At 43.5% G+C, this 17,845-nt stretch overlaps 1 protein-coding gene across 8 annotated transcripts in view; it reads left to right on the top strand.

Moving 5' to 3' along the window:
• tfec (transcription factor EC) overlaps positions 1 to 16,975 on the top strand; it is a 68,333-nt gene extending 51,358 nt beyond the window's left edge. For 5 of the 8 annotated variants that reach the window (XM_060903202.1, XM_060903204.1, XM_060903209.1 and 2 more), the window contains 7 exons: positions 6,960 to 7,193; positions 7,497 to 7,598; positions 9,615 to 9,735; positions 12,469 to 12,525; positions 12,606 to 12,681; positions 13,756 to 13,903; positions 15,951 to 16,975. In XM_060903202.1, coding sequence (XP_060759185.1) covers positions 6,960 to 7,193; positions 7,497 to 7,598; positions 9,615 to 9,735; positions 12,469 to 12,525; positions 12,606 to 12,681; positions 13,756 to 13,903; positions 15,951 to 16,412 — 1,200 coding nt within the window. In that variant the 3' untranslated portion in view covers positions 16,413 to 16,975. Of the gene's footprint in view, positions 1 to 6,502; positions 6,579 to 6,959; positions 7,194 to 7,496; positions 7,599 to 9,614; positions 9,736 to 12,468; positions 12,526 to 12,605; positions 12,682 to 13,755; positions 13,904 to 15,950 lie in introns of those variants that run through there. The other 3 variants (XM_060903207.1, XM_060903205.1, XM_060903203.1) reach the window with 3 other exon arrangements.
• Positions 16,976 to 17,845: the final 870 nt, after the last annotated feature.

Genomic DNA, 17,845 nt, shown 5'->3' with positions numbered 1-17,845 from the left:
GCTGGTTGGGTGTGTGTAGTCAATGAAAGATTGTTCACTGCTGTTGAAGGTGGCCCGGCTCCCCGCAGCGCCAGCAAACCAGCCCGGGCTTCCCCTCTGCACCGGTGTTCTGGGGCTCACTCACCTGAGGGGGGGGGGGGGGGGGGAGAGACAGACACAGAAGGGAGAAACGGGAGGGCACCACGGGTGCGGCGGGCCGGCTGGGGTGGCGCCGGCCCCCGCCTCCGCAGTGGGGGAATGGGCGAGGACGGGACACAGGAGGAGAGAGAGAGAAGAGAAGACGCCGTCTGCTGTCCTGCCGCCGGAACAGCCGCCAAATGGTCCTCCGCCAGCTCGACTGCCTGATCCAGCGACGCCGGGCGGTGGCACTGGACCCACTCCGCGGTTCCTACTGGCAAGCGAGCGATGAATTGCTCCAGCACCACCTGGTCGATGATCCCCTCGGCGTCGCAGTTGTCGGCCCTCAACCACCGCCAGCAGGCGTCCCGGAGCTGCTGGCCAAACGCGGATGGCCAGCCTACTTCCTCCAAGCGCAAGGCGCGGAAGCGCTGGCGCTGCTGCTCCGGGGTGCACCCCACGCGCTGGAGGACAGCCCGGCGGAGGTCCCCGTAGGCCAGCCGGCGGTCGGCGGGGAGCTGTAGCGCGGCCAGCTACGCCTCTCCCGTTAGCAGGGGGAGGAGGCGCGCCGCGCGCTGCTCCATCGGCCACCCCGAGGCCTCTGCGACTTGCTCAAAGAGTGTGATAAAAGCCTCGGGGTATTCCTGCGGACCCATCTTGGTTAAGGTGAGGGGGGACGGGCCCGCAGTGGGAGCGCTGGTGGACCCTGCCGACGCGAGGAGTTGCCAGAACGCCTCCCAGTCTTCCTGCTGGGCCAGCACCAGGGCCTCGAAGCGCCGTTCTTGTTCCTTGCGGAGGGTGACTAGCGCCTGGTGCTGGCTTTGCTGGGCCGTGGCGAGGGCGTGGACCAGATCAGCGAACGGGGAGGACTCCATGGGGCTGATCGGCTACTGTGCTCCACTATTCCCTGGTTTAAGCACCACTGTGACAGTTCGCTATGCGTGGGTGGAGCACAGAGGATGGCAGGACAGAGATCAGGTTCGAAATAGGGCTTTATTGTCACACTTTTCAGTGAACAATCTTTCATTGACCCCACACACACAACCAGCGTCTAGTCCGGGGGTGAGCTCCTCTGCTCTCTGCTCTCCCTCTTTAAGTAGGGCGCGGTCACTGGGAAGACACACAAACACAGGTTAATTGCTCTCAGGTGTAGTGATTCTGCCACTTACCTTCCCTGACTCCGCCCTCCTGTCACAGACCGGCGCTTGACCACGCCCCCGCTGCCACATACCAGTTATAAAAACAAATCAGTATGAGTTCAACATCCAGTAAAGCTTATTATATTTAGAGGCAACTTGCAAAAGAGCTCGCTTCCTGCTCCCTTACCAGATTCACGGCAGTGGGTGAGTGGGTTGCATCAGCATCCGTCCACTCGCTTCGTGCTTAGCGCCAAAAAATTCCCAGAAACCTTCGCGCGTTACGGTAGCAGTACACTGTACTGTATAAATGTAGCCACCTACAGTTATTTACTGTATAAGCGTCACACAGTATCTTACTGTAAAATAATACGGTGCTATACCGTAAGTTTTACAGCAATTGTTTACAGTGTAGAAAAAAAGAAGAAAAATAGGATTACTGGATTTCAGATTTATCTTACCTGATTTTTCAGATAAAGCATTTAAAGCATGGTAAAGCCTTTACCACTTTATAATGTTGCCATTCCTTAACAGATGTTGACTGAAGACAACAAGTGATGAAGCATTTCAGGTGTTATTTTGTCCCATTCTTCCTGTAAACTGGTCTTAATGTGTGCAACAGTATGGGGTCGTCGTTGCCATATTTTTCGGTTCAAAATTCTCCACACATTCCCTATTGGGGACAGAGGGGACAGGCACCCTCTTCTTCCACAGCCATGCCTTTGTAATGTGGTTTTGCATTGTTTTGTTGAAATATGCATGGGCATCCCCTGCAAAAGATGTTGTCTTGATGACAGCATGTGTTGCCCCAAATTCTCAACAAACTTTTCTGCATTAATGCTGCCATCACAGAAATGTAAATTACCTTTGCCAAAGGCACTGACACGACCCCATATCATGACAGACTCTGGCTTTTGGACTTGTTGCTGGTAACAGTCTGGATGGTCCTTTTGGTCTTTGGAGCACACGGAATCCATTTATTCCAAAAAGACCTGGAATACTGATTCGTCTGACTACAGTGCATGTTTCTGCTGTGTGATGGTCCATCCCAGATGCCTCCGAGCCCAGAGAAATTGACGGTGCTTCTGGACACAATTAACATCAGACTTCCTTTTTGCACAGTAAAGTTTTAACTGGCATTTGTGGACGTAACTCCATATTGTAGTGCTTGACAAAGGTTTGCCAAAGTAATCCCAAGCCCATGTGACAATATCAGCTGCAGATGAATGATGGTTCTTGAATCAGTGCCGTCTGAGGGATCAGAGATCACAGCTGTTCAGCTTAGGCTTTAACCCTTACCCTTTATGCACCAAAGTTCCTCCAGATTCCTTGAATCGTTTAATGATATTATACACCGTAGAGGGTGAAATGTCCAAATCCCTTCGAATCTTTCTTTGAGGAACATTGTTTTTAAACATTTCAATAATTTTCTCATGCATTTATTGACAAACTGGAGATCTTTGGCTCCTCAAAGGCTAGGCCTTTCCTGGATACTGATTTTGTACCACATCATGATTACGGACACCTGTTGATATCATCTCTTTCAAATCATATCATTATGATTTGAAATGATATGATTTTACCTCATTATTAGCCCTAAATTGTCCCAGTCCCAACTTTTTTTTGGAATGTGTTGCAGATCTGAAACAAAGGAATGGATGTATATTAACAAATGAAATGAAGTTGACCAGACAAAGCATGAAATATTTTTGGTTCATACTGTTTTCTGATTCTATTCTTATTTGCATTTCCCATACATTTTACACCATATCTGATTTGGGGCGTGTATTCATACTGTATATATTGGGTGGCACGGTGGTGTAGTGGTTAGCACTGTCGCCTCACAGCAAGAAGGTTCTGGGTTCAAGCCTAGTGGCCGACGGGGGCCTGTCTGTGTGGAGTTTGCATGTTCTCCCTGTATCTGTGTGGGTTTCCTCCAGGTGCTCTGGTTTCCCCCACAGTCCAAAGACATGCAGGTTAGGCTCTAAATTGTCCATAGGTGTGAATGGTTGAAAGGAGAAAATCTCTGTAATAATCCAGTAGAACGCAATGGGAAACCACTACTGTAACGTTCCCTAGAGACTTTGATGGCTGAAGCTGTCAGAGTGGCCATGTCATTGTAGTGATATGACAAAATGGATGGAGATACTGTATATATATTTGGCTCTTTTGCGTCTTCGCAGACGATCTTAGCAGCTGCTTGTAGATGAGTGACATGCATGCTCATGGCTAATTCATCCAATGTTGGAGTGGCATGGGCGAATGCATTTGCGGCAGGGGAAGATCGACTCGACGGATGCTGAGGAGGAGGCAGCTCTGACCTTCCTGCATTGCCGCATTGCTTCGTCGTTACTACGCTGCTGTCTCTCATACGCTGAGGCTCCCCTGTAGACCATTGCACTCCATTCGCTCCTGTCTTTAGCCGTTCTTTCCCATGCATCAGGGCTGATCTGGAGGTTCTTCATTGTGTCCTTGCACACATCTCTGTAGCATAATTTAGGGCGTCCTCAATGACGTTGTCCTCCAGTAAGAGCGCCAAACAGAAGCTGCTTGGGGATGCGAGTGTCCTCCATTCTACTGATGTGGCCCAGCCATCTCATTCTTGTCTTGCTCAGGATGGTAGGAATAGAGGACTGGCAAGACATTTCAAGCACTCTGGTGTTAGGCACACGGTCCTGCCACTTGATGCCGGAGATTTTGCGTCGGCATATATATATATATATATATATATATATATATATATATATATATATATATATATATAAAGATAGCAGACATAAATAACTAGGAAAGAAATTTGAGAAAGCTTGGGTTAATGAATTTCACATTTTTTTTTTATTCCTGCTTTACTTTCTCTTCCCTTTAGAAAGTTTTGTGGTGCAACGATTCTGCATGCCTCTGTGACTGAACACAATGGAGCTCATACACTTCTTGAGGGCAAACCAATATAGCGTTAATTATATTAATTCTATACAAATAATGTACATTTAGCTGTGCTGTATAATATGCCATATACCGTAAAATACTTTCAGGCTGAGAGAAGTTTATCTGATGACCCGTGGGCGTTAAGGTTTTATCCATGATTTCTACAGTTAGTGATAATCACCCACCCCGGTGTTTCATAACTTGACCTGAAGTGAAACAAGAACTTGGCTAATACTGAAACAGAGTTGAGCAACGTCTGTGCCATAATATAGATTACATTCCCATTTCCAGTTCACAGTCAGTGCCTGTCTAGGAGCCTGATGTATGGACTAACATTTCTAGACACCACAAATCAATAAGGTAATGCAAACGTTTATTTACATCAGTGACTCTTTAGTGATTCTTCCTTCTCATGCAACTGAGTGATACCATGTTCAAGATCAAACTGCTGGATTGATTTGAGCAAGACGGGGAATATAACTACACTGTGGATGCAGCTTTAGCAGGAGATCTTATTAGTCTATATATTTAAAGTTTACAGCATGTCACTGTTTTTAGTACCATACAATTTAACTACAGGGTGTAAACATGACTTGTAGTGTCTTAAACCTAAAGGCACAACATGAGGGATAATTTCAAGAGCAGAAGCTGTCCTATTACACTGGTGAAAGTGTGTGTGTGTGTGTGTGTGTGTTCGTTATGTCCTATCAGATTAGCTCTGTGCACAGCCAGTGCAGCATTCCTTATCTGAGTGAGTTAAATAAACACGATGAAGTTATGAAGCTACAGCTGTGCTTCCCCTGCACAAAATCTTCTGTACTGCTGCACAATTCATCTGGAATTATTTAAACAAAACCAAACAAACTCTTGTATTGTTTCTATATTTGTGGGTCTACCAGTTCAACCACTCTTAAATTGGACAAATCTGTGACCCTTTGTTGCAAATATCCAAATTTACAACGGAAAATGTATAAGATTTATTTTTCCTGTGAAGAAGCATATAAAACATTTTCTTTGCAGTAGTGAAGACTGTATTTAAAGTACCAACTTTTCAAAATATTTACATTACTCATCAGCTCATGCAGATGGAATCAACTTTGAATAAACGAATATGCATATCTCCTACATTTATAATAAAAAAAAAGAAAACAAAGGGTTTCATTCTTCCAAAACCACAGGCAGCCTGAACATCCCTACTACCAAGTTTACTGGACACATCATCTTGAAATGCTGGAGATCGGTTAACCTTTTCTTACAGAGAAAAATCTGATTCTTCGAACAAATCACAAAACAAGCTGACATTATGAAATTGGAAAAGAAGAGATGCGCTGAACTCTTAAAAATGCATTTCAATCTGATTTTCGATGTCCGGGTCATCACTGGGTCATTTTGGGTACTCAGATATCTAGAAAGTAAAACAAAATAAAACAAAACCCCACCTGTTACAAAATTTTGATTTCATTTCAATAGCTTTGGATGTATTCTGAGGGGCAGCATGGTCTGCTGGTGAGATTGAATTAGTCTAAAACAAGCAAAAAAATAATTATCTCAATATTATCAATATACAAATAATTATGATTCAAAAGTCATTTCAAATAAAATTGATAAAATTTTTCAGAAGACCATTAGGCAAAATAAGCTTGACAGTCACTGAGTATATTTTTAGCCACATGGCAATAAAAGTTATTTTTGGATGTTCTAGAAATACACTCAGCCGCCATCGGGTAACTTCGCAGCTGGCCATTTGTGAACCCAGACAACACAAAGACAAAACAGGGTCATTTTGGTCGCTCAGAAACTGAATAGGTCCATCCTATATATAGTTCTATGATGCGTTATGGACTAAAATAAGAGAAGGGTCCAGTTCTTGACAGTTAGTTTTTGAGAGCTGATAGAGGACAATGGTTCTCAGAGAGCTGTGTCTAAGATGAGCCCTGGGGTTATTGAGAAACCACACACAACAAGCAGCATTTGTTTTCGAGACCCTGAAGCAGAAGTGGAATAGGGTTGGGGGGGCAGTTTGGGGACAGGCTATGTCGTACAAACAGAATAGGGCGGTCCTCTTGAATTGGTGATATAGGAAAAACACAGGCATCCCATGGTGATCAAACCAACAGATCAGTATTCTGATGGCTCTCTGTTTGAGGTGATTAGCACACTAGGCCATAAAAGGGCAAGCCAGCCTCCCTGTTAATTAGGTCTTTTACTACACCCAATCGGTTTATAAAGCGTGCTGGATAGGAGGAGAGAGTCACAACGTAGCCACTCAACAAATATCTTTAGCCTGGGATCCTACCAGAGTTCCTTCTCAGAGCTGCAGAGGAGACACAGCTTCTGAGAATGCCACATTTATCTGACTGTAGCTATTACATGATGCGAGACGGACCCCAAGTTGCCAGTGTAAGGACTTGTTTGTCTTGCGATTTTGTTTTTTGAAGCTATCTATTGGCTGAATGTCAGGTATGGATATGAGGTTCAGCTTGAGAAATGGCCTCAGCTATCAGGCTGGAGGTAGCTGACTATCATGTACAACCTAGCATTTCATTACATGTTGTTAAATATTTTGTAAGAAGTGAAATCTGTTTTTGGGGAAAAAAAAAGTCAAGAAGAGATATTGAAGTCACTTGGTTCTTTTATAACCTCTGATTAGTCTAAGTTAGGGCATATGGTGCATTTTCCTAAAAGGACTATTCCTTGCTATGTTATTTATGCAAAATTTAAACTTTATAAACCTTTATAGAAGTACAATTTGTAATACTGACCATTCTTCTCATTCCTCAGGTTCAGAACCACCTGGAGAACTCCAAGTACCACCTCCACCAAGCCCAGGCCGAGCAGGTCAAACAGTACCTGACTCTAGGGACCAAGTTTGCCGGCCAGGCCCACCCACACCCGGGCCAGGCCCTGGGTACGATGCCTGTCATGCGTAACGGCCATATGACACCTGTCAGTGACAACAGCACGCCTGGAAGCCCCGTCACCCTGTTCACCCTCGCTAACAGTCACGACACTGAGGTGAGTACCATGCTCCAACCCTCATTCTCCCCCACACCATTCATCAGTAACAGCAAACATGTTGCGCTGATCAATACCACAGTAAAAGGGCTCACTAATATGATAAAAGCCATTTCCATGCAGTCTTCTTGTGTGGAGATGATGAAACGCTTGTTATTGGATTAAGAAGCAGCCTGTCCCTCCCTCTGCACCATTCTCCTCGACAGTGACTTAATGACTATTAACATTTGAAGATAAAGCTGAAAACAGACATTTGAGCATGGTAAGTGTGTTATAATGAAAGTAATCATTGTTTTCCTTTAGTTTCCAGTGGATGAAGTTATTGATGATCTTATTGGCTTTGAATCCGGGTTCAATGATGGGAGCTTGGAGTGTATGTCGCCTAGCATCATAATGCAAAATAACGTGAGTATGAATTAAGTTCATTCTTTAAGTGTGTGGATCAGTGAACTTGCCACTGAAAATCTAATATAAACCCTATTAACGTTAACATTTTCAGGAATGAAATGTTGCTACGGAATAAGAATTAAGAAATGATAAGACTCTAATTACTTAAATTACTTCAACACAAATCTGTTGAGGTTTTAGACTAGTCTGCTTTGATAAATCTCTTTCGAAAGATCAAACCGAAATGTTGATTCTTGATGTGCTTGGGGGGGGGGGGGGGGGGGGGGGGGGGATTGTTTTCTGTGAGGTCAGATTAAGTCCAAGTAAGAGTCAAAGTTCACGATGTGTGTGGGGAAGAGGCTTAAACGACACATTCTTTGCTGTGTAACAATATAGATTAGTCACTTAATACAATCAGGGAACTGAGTGGTATGCAGAAAATGAGTTGTAATGAGTGCAAGCCTAACATACATATGTTCCTCTACTCTTAGTGAGCACTCTGACAGATACTTTTGGGCCAAAATTAAATTACGGGAGGGAGAATGGGAGTAATGTGACTAGATAACAAAGAGAGAAATGCATATATATATGCAAATGTGGAAAAAGTTTCATGTTCATCTTAAGAACCACAATTTAGCGAAGGAATAAAAATGCACACACAGGCATCTAGGGATATAAGCGCTCCCTGTGTTTCTTTGACTGGGCAGAAATTCGGCAACATTTTGCTGACGCTTAGCCTGGACAAAGAAGTGCTTGAGTAGTGATTATAATGACACCTGAACTCACCACAGAGGAATGCATCACTGAAAGAGAAACTGTTGCATTGCGTTCCACCACACGCAAAAAGACAGCAACGGAGAGGAGTCCAGCATTACAGAGGACATGATGGGAGAAGAAAGAGAGAGAGAGAGAGAGAGAGAACAGAAGACAGATTATGTCTCAGCGATGCAGTGAGGCATTGGATTGGGCTAATGCCTCGACTCCCAGTGGGCTTGTTCAGAAATGATACCATGCTTAAATGGATCAATTGATTTTAATTAGTCATACAGTGCGATTCATCACGTTGCTGCACGTGTCAACATATCCGTGAACACGGATGGGAATGGATTGACGTGATTACGATGCCAGGAGTCAAGGGACTGAAACAATCTTTCATTTTTGATCAGCACGATTTTCCTCTACTGAGATAATGCCATACACACACAGCAAAGCTAACAGTCAAACACCGCATCTGCCCATCTCTTCATCTAGTACTGATTACATGCCATCTTTTTAAATCCTTCAGTATGTAATCCACACAGTGTGTGTTGACTGTACTCCGCTGTATATACAGCATGTTGAATGGCTGCAGCAGGAGGCTAACCCTGACAGATGGCACGTTCCGTCACAAAACACACCTGTCAAATATTTCAGGCGAAAAATGAAAGACTGGTAAACAAGTGTGATCAGGCATGTCCAGGTTTTCTATAATGCCAGCAAGTGACAGGGACTTCTGAGATTAGATACGTACCATACCTAACCACATGTACATCCGCACATACTGTACGTAACATGAAGTCACATCCTCAATCGAGCTGAAAACACAAAAATAATCAGTCATTTTCTCTAAAACAGATACAAACACCACAATATTTGAATAGAAATATGAAGGTCAGTGAAACATGTCCCCCCCCCAAAAAAAAATGGCACGGTGGTGTAGCCATTTGAACCCAGCGGCTGGCGAGGGCCTTTCTGTGTGGAGTTTGCATGTTCTCCCCGTGTCTGCGTGGGTTTCCCCCGCGATCCAAAGATATGCAGTTAGGTTAACGTGGGGCGGCCTTGGGCTGAGGTGCCCTTGAGCAAGGCACCGAACCCCTGACTACTCCCCAGGCGCTCTGGGCTGCCCACTGCTCTGGGTGTATGTGCGTGTGTTCACTGCTTCAGATGGGTTAAATGCAGAGGATGAATTTCACTGTGCTTGAAGCGTGCATGTGACGAATAAAGGTTTCTTCAAAACACTTCATCTCTTTCTTCCTTTTCTTGTTTATTTCAAAGGTGGCCCTGAACAGCAGCATGCTGGAAGTCTATGGCGGTGACCAAGGTATGACTGCCTCTCATGGTGGACTGCCACCCCCCTCATGCCCCACAAAGCTCTCTGTTAAAATGGAAGTCACAGGTACGGAGCAAAGCTGCAGAAAGACTGCCGTAGATCAATTATCGCTTTTAAGATCCCGAAACATCCCGAAACTGTAAAAACATGGATGCATCTAGTCTAACACTTGCGAGTCCATGACCAGTGCCGTAACATAACAAGGTTGAATTTGTAAGGAAAACACACGAGCATGTTTCATGTCAGTGTCTGCTTGCTTTATTACAGCGACTCAAAGTGCACATTGTTCGACTTCCTCTTTCACTACACGCATTTCTCATTTTCAATGCTTCGTTTAACTGAATACGATGGGGTGTATCTCTTGTATCGTACATATTGCACAAAGAGCTCCTTGAAAGAGAGCCCCCTCCCCCCAACCCGTGAATGTCATGCATCAACTAAAGCTAATTGATTTAGGAAATGTTAAGGATGCCTCAAGAACACTTCACTCCAATGAAGAAAATAAGTCACTTACTATCTTTTTCATAGAAGTGTGCTGCAGGACACAGAGCGGTTACACACAGCTTAAACGTTCCTATCGAATCAGCAGAAATGAATCGAGAAATCTAATCACGGATTCCATTTACATAATTTGGAAGAATGCAAGTGAGATTCGGAACGAGGGAGTACTTTTCCTTTGCAAAGCTGAGTTAATTGTCAGTGAGTGAGGGTGTTTCAGAAGCGAGCACAGAAGTGGTGTTAAGGACACATGGGAATGAGGATAGAACTCATACTGCTGTGTGTATGCATACAGTTATGGTTGTAAGTTCAACAGGTTCATAGTGAACTTAGCTTAGTTTCGCATTAACCCCTTCAGTGCCCTTGGACGAGTCACGTACACTACCGTTCAAAAGTTTGGGGTCACCTAGACAATTTTGTGTTTTCCATGAAAAGTCACACTTTTATTTCCCACCATAAGTTGTAAAATGAATAGAAAATATAGTCAAGACATTTTTCTGGCCATTTTGAGCATTTAATCGACCCCACAAATGTGATGCTCCAGAAACTCAATCTGCTCAAAGGAAGGTCAGTTTTATAGCTTCTCTAAAGAGCTCAACTGTTTTCAGCTGTGCTAACATGATTGTACAAGGGTTTTCTAATCATCCATTAGCCTTCTGAGGCAATGAGCAAACACATTGTACCATTAGAACACTGGAGTGAGAGTTGCTGGAAATGGGCCTCTATACACCTATGGAGATATTGCACCAAAAACCAGACATTTGCAGCTAGAATAGTCATTTACCACATTAGCAATGTATAGAGGGATTTCACTGACGCCACCCGAAACCGGAAGTAAACAGACCCTGCGCCATTTTGGAAGATCAACAAACTCGTGATTAGGGGAAAATAACGGCAGCGGTATGTGAACCCACGAGAATAAAGTGGAGTGGCAAACGACTTAAACAAACAAATCTGAGCTGTTTTATTTATGATTTATTGGCCCAACAGTAGACTTGAAAGAAACCTGTGTGAGACTTGGCAAAAAACTGTGGATATAATGGATAAGTCTGTGCATGATCTGTGGACGCTTTGAGGTAAGCAAACGCAAGAAATTCAGATTTAAAACATGCTAAATTGGCCCCAAGTTGATAACTGGATGAGGAGCAAGCCTCCCAGACTTCTACAATTTAATAATAATAATAATAATAATAATAATAATAATAATAATAATAATAATTTAGGATGGTTTGGGGCTTGCTCTCCCTCCTATTATATAAATAAAGCATAGTTGTTGTGTAGGCATATCATAAATACATATGTATAATTTGGATAAATTAACCTAAATTATGGATACCTTGATAGTAACAAAAAGTATTAATTTTTCAACTGAAAAGATATATTATTAAAAGATAAATATCAACAAGATTACTTTGGCCATAACTATGTGTAGGTTATTCTTAACAACAGCTGTAATATCACGAACCAAGCCACTAACAACATAATTGTAAGCCTGTAGCCCTTTGTAGGCTTTCAAGTCATCAGCAGTGTAGGCACTGGGTGTAAACATCAAATAGTTTACAATGTCTGGGTAGCAAACAGATGGCAGAATTGGTGTCAGGTCCTCCTTATGTTTCCATTCTCCCTTGCCGCGAATCTTATCATATGGGTCAAACCCATCAATCACAGCCAGTTTCTCCACATACCGTGCCCTTTCTGCAGCTGGTAATGTACTCACATAACCCGAATTATCAGCCATTGTGTCACTTTACTCTCGCTCGTACTTTGTTTTATATTGTGAGTGCATGTACTTGGTCTTCCAATATGGCGCCTAACAAAATCTCGTGGCGCAGTGACGTCATCTGGTAGCCCTCTATAGAGTGTATTTCTGATTAGTTTAAAGTGATCTTCATTGAAAAGAACAGTGCTTTTCTTTCAAAAATAAGGACATTTCAAAGTGACCCCAAACTTTTAAACAGTAGTGTATGTCATGAAATCTTTTACCGCTGTGCCTTATGACGTACGCTACTCGTCATGAACACCTCCTTTTATGTACCTTACATGGCACATTACTTTTACTTCACAGTGGCACATATGAATTACGGTCAATGCCGAAAACATTCTTCCGTCATAAGGCACAGCGGTAAAAGGTTTCATGACGTACGTGACTCGTCCAAGGGCATTGAAGGGGTTAAGTTATTTGCCATCTACCATCAGTGCAATTTCATTTATGTCTTTTTGGTTTATGAAAGTTAAGGGTGAAGTGGTGCTTTTTTTTCTAAAACCCTGCCTTCTTCTTTTCTCTTCTATCTTTTTGAACAGAACATGACACCAGAGTCTTAGCAAAAGAAAGACAGAAGAAAGACAATCACAATTTGAGTAAGATGTTTTTTACATTTGTGTGTGTGTGTGTGTGTGTGTATGACATATATAGTAATCATTGTTATTGTTATTGACAGTTGAAAGAAGGCGGCGATATAACATCAACTACAGAATCAAAGAGCTTGGAACTCTGATACCGAAGTCCAATGACCCGTAAGTGGCACCTTTTTACCCCACACTACCGCGAGCTAGCCTAGTGGTTAGCGTGTCTGCCTCTTGATCGGGAGATAGCGAGTTCTACTCACGGTCAGGTCATACCAAAGACCATCATAAAAATGGTACCTACTGCCATCTGGCAAGGTACGCTGCAATATAGATGAGAATGGGGAGTTGAACTCTTGCGGCTACCAGAGTACTAGCCCCTAGCTGTATAGGTAAGAGGCTGATGTCTATAGAAGCGGAGATTGACGCCGCCCAATGAGACTTAAGGGCCTGGTTAGTACTGGGACGGGAGACTGCCTGGGAAGACCAGGTCCTGGCACAGGAAAGATTTTGACTTTGACACCCCAGACTAACCTCTTAATCTAAACTGTTAGTCTATAAATAACCTCAAAAAATAAACTAAATATGGAATCATTGCACAAAATACACAATGCCCCATCTTCCTAGCTATACCCTCAGGCCGACTGGACTTTCTTTACTCACCCAATATGAAGTGGCATCAGTAGTTCAGTCCAAAACTCATCTGAATGATGGAAATGGGGTCAAAGGGAAAGCACGGAGCATGCGAATAAAGGTTTTAGGACAACTGAACCTCCAGAAAGGCAATCCAGTGGCTCAGCTTCCACCGATATGGAAATTTCTTGTTATCACTGTGCCATTAACATAAGATAAAGGAGGTTAGCTCAACATCTTCCTCCAAAGAAAGACACAGTTTTACCACACTCCCTTCCTTTTACCAAGTCATGGAACTGGCAGTGGCTCCAATCAGCTTCGGCTCTCAAAGTTCTTTTTTTTTTCCTCAGGTGACACCTATTTTTACTCGAGGATTAATTTTTACCACAGAAAGACCACGGAATAGACTTTCTGCAGACACACTTAACTATTCTATTAAAATTCCCATTCAAATTCCCATGTAATATCTGAGAATGAATAATTGGCCATGTAAATCACCATTTCTTCGTGCTATAAAATAGGGTTTCTGTGAAGGTATTTTTCCTCTGTGTGTGAAGGTTCTGCTGACGCGAAGCATGTGTGAAAAAGGTTATCTTTTCTGTTCCCTGGCAGTGATATGCGCTGGAACAAAGGGACCATCCTCAAGGCCTCAGTGGAGTACATTAAGTGGCTTCAGAAAGAGCAGCAACATGCGCGAGAGCTGGAGAGCCGCCAGAAGAAGCTGGAGCAGGCCAACAGGAGACTACTGCTCCGGATTCAGGTAGCGAACGCAGATAATAGAGTTCATCTCAAATAATAACAAAAAGGAAGCGTGGATAATATGAGCAAGATGGACCAAAGCAGCTATCATCACACGCTCTTAGAAACTGCCCCATGTCTTACTGATGTCTGTAACTGAACTCTGATTGGAAACACGGGGAGTTGAAGGAAATTGCCTGATTAATAGCTAAAGCGCTAGGACAGGAATGCACCTGGAATTAGATTATGGGGCCTTAATAACGCAGGACAGGCAATCCTCCCATCTCCGCTTGTCTGAAATTATGCATTACAATCCCGCAGTACTGAGATACTCACAGAGCAGGCAGCAGCGACATTACAGAAGTCCTCACACACAGACATCCCAATTAGCCTCCAATGTAATTAACCGGATTTCCCCTATCAAGCAGCTACTGATCTTCCACTTGGATTTCTACACAGGGCTTGTATCTAATGTCGAGACGATGTATTTTACAAATGAAAATGGCAGACCTATGTTTTTTAAGCCCATGACTTACGACAATAAATATTTATTTATTACTACAGGAAAGTCACTCATATATACTTTATCCTGGCTGGCTGGAGGTTGGAGGTCCATATCATATTCTCTGAAGCAGCTGCACAGTTCAAAGATGTTTTTAATAATAGCTGTCAGCATGTGAGGAGAACATTACTATGTACATTTAACAGTTATTCCACGAAATCGAGTCGTACATGAGCTGATAGCCGATGAAACGCAGAGTGCCGAGTCGGCTATAAGCCATGTATGACAAGATTGAGTGGAATAACTGTTTTATTCTATCCACATTCACTGGATTTTGAGGGACATTTTTATTTTTTGCAAATTCGATACAACATGTCCGACAAAATAATTTCCGCCTAGAATGTAAACACAACCGGCGAAATGACAGTAGCAATTTGTGAAAAATGTTATAAATAATAATAATTCTTGAAAAATAAAAATAAGATCCGTTTTTACCACGATAAACTTTCATTCTATATTTTGTTGCTTTTCTGTATTTTTTTTGGGGGGGGGGGGGGGGGGGTGTTTTCAAGTAGAGTTTTTATTTAATTCTCGGTTGGTTCAGCAACACGCTCCGCCATTTCGTTTTTCTTCTTTAGGGTTTTTTTGTTGGCAAACCAGTTTACCGCCACTGACTGGGCTGGAGTGTGGAACAGGAGATCACATCACATTATCTCTAGCCGCTTTATCCTTCTACAGGGTCGCAGGCAAGCTGGAGCCTATCCCAGCTGACTACGGGCGAAAGGCGGGGTACACCCTGGACAAGTCGCCAGGTCATCACAGGGCTGACACATAGACACAGACAACCATTCACACTCACATTCACACCTACGGTCAATTTAGAGTCACCAGTTAACCTAACCTGCATGTCTTTGGACTGTGGGGGAAACCGGAGCACCCGGAGGAAACCCACGCGGACACGGGGAGAACATGCAAACTCCGCACAGAAAGGCCCTCGCCGGCCCCGGGGCTCGAACCCAGGACCTTCTTGCTGTGAGGCGACAGCGCTAACCACTACACCACCGTGCCGGGACAGGAGATATTGGGGGAAAAAAAACCTATATTCTTTTAGCTATTTCTGTTTCTTTTAAATACTTGATAACAAAGTGATATATCTGACTTGATGCGCTCTACCATTTTGTTTTTCTCTACTCACGGTATATGAGCTGATAGCCTAGTAGTAGTCAATCAGAGAACACGAAGAAAGTGTTCTCACCTAAAAATAACTGACATCACTTTTACCTACACAAATTGCAGTGACAGGTAGCACTATCCTAGTGAGCTCTCCATCTTCTTGGGGTAAGGTGTAGAACAGAGTGCTGCATTCTGTGATCTTTTGTATGGTTTCAGAACCATTTAGTGAAAAGTAATGACCTCTGACCTCATTAGGGTTCTGCTTCAACTCCATTCATCATCAATGATCAGGGGAGATCCTAGTAGCGTGTACCCCAGAGACACTTGGATTATGGTTAAGTGAAGAGACAACAATCTGATATCTAATGCTTGAGCATATATGTGTGTTTAACAGGAGTTAGAGATCCAAGCTCGTGCTCACGGTCTGCCCAGTAATCTGGGAGCAGTGGAGCTCTCGTCTCACCTCATGAAACAGCAGCAGCAGCAGCAGGCACTCCCAGCTCCTGCGAGTACTCCTGGAGCGCAGACTTCTCTCTACCCACAGGATGAGCTCAACGGCCCTGAGTACCTGCAGAGGAACTCCCTGTCTGTGCTCCATGCTGGGAAAGAAGGCAACAGCAGCTCCTCTGGTGAGCACGCAGACGCCTCTTCGACGACCTTCTCGGATCCACTGTCACACTTCACGGACTTCTTTAGTGCCACTCTGAAGGAGGAGCAGCGGCTGGACGAGCTCCTCATGGAGGAGGCGCTGTCTCCATTCGGGACTGACCCGCTGCTTTCAGCCACTTCGCCCAATCCCTCGAAGGGGAGCAGCCGCAGGAGCAGCTTTAGCACGGATGACAACGATGACCTTTGACCACTGTTTTCCTCCACTTCGAGACCTGGCATATGTGACTGACCTCCAGCTTTTTCGTTAGACACAGACACACACGTCTTTTTCTCCTGGAAGTCAGAAACATCAAAAAAGGGGAGATGAACTGATCTTCTGTAACTACTGTACAGCCTGCTGTGTCGGACAGACAGCCTTTACTGTCGATACTTATAACACTGGTCACACACATCACTGGACTATTAAAACTGCATATTTCTGAAGTGTAACCTAATGGCATTGTTCATAAGGATCAGAAAAGTAAAAGTGAAGAGATGATGGAGGAGAGGAGCTTTCCCCCCCTCTTCTGTCACGCCTTATCTAAAACAGGGTTAGCTTTATCAACATATACAAGAGGAAGTGATGTAATTTAATCGCAATAAAACTAACGTCTTTTTTCTTCTAAAGTATTTTTAAAGGAAAATATCACTTTGTGTATTTATACATCCTAATCCCCGTATTGTTGGAAAGAAGTGTCTTAGGCAATCTAACAAAGTTTCTTTTTTATATCTTTGGGGTGGAGAAAATGCATTAAACCCCTTTTTGATAAACCAAGTCTGCTTTTCTTTAATTCCGTCTGAACACAATGATATTCCATCTTGGTTCAACAGGGGTTAAATATGTAGAAGCAAATCTTAAACATTTTTGAAACACACACACACACACACACACACACTCTTGTACTTCTATCTTTGTGGGGACACGCACTGACATAATACATTCCCTCGCCCCTTACCCTGACCTTAACCATCACGACTACATCTCTAACCCTTACCCTAACCTCAACCTCATTTTAAACTGAACCCTAAAACTAAGTCTTAACCCCCAAACAGCCCTTTAAAGAAGTGAGGACCAGCGAAAATGTCCTCACTTCCCAAAAATGTCCCAAATTTGTTGGTTAAAAATGTGTTCCAGTCCTCAATATGTAGCAAGTACAAGTACACACACACACACAGGCCTGATTGTGGTTTATAGCTTCTCTACACTGCTGTGCGACTGATGAGGTCTTGGCCTGTCTGAAGATCCAGCAGCTGAGAGGTTTGCCGTTTAAGTGACATTCTGATGAGGACGTCTCCCCGTTGCAGGACACTAATGACACACAATAAACCCGTAATTACACACAAGCTGAACTGCGTTAAAACACAGCTGCACCCCTCTGCCACACTGAGTTCGGGGCAGACCTTCAGGGCTCTCCATATTTTATCTGCATCCAAACTCATGCAGCACAATGACAGGAAAAATGCGGAGTGTTGGTGGGGTCCTGAGGTTCGAGGATCAGTGGGTTAGAGGAATGAGGAGCAATTTATTTATTGGGACAAATTAGCAGATTTCTCCTCAAACACAATAAGCAAAAAATATACAAATAACCACAAACAAAAAAGTTGTATTACTTTATTAAGTAAATATACTTAATTCTGCCG

The sequence above is a fragment of the Neoarius graeffei genome, chromosome 21 (assembly GCF_027579695.1).
Source record: "Neoarius graeffei isolate fNeoGra1 chromosome 21, fNeoGra1.pri, whole genome shotgun sequence".
Lineage (NCBI taxonomy): Eukaryota > Metazoa > Chordata > Actinopteri > Siluriformes > Ariidae > Neoarius > Neoarius graeffei.
This window is presented reverse-complemented; position numbering and strand designations above follow the sequence as displayed.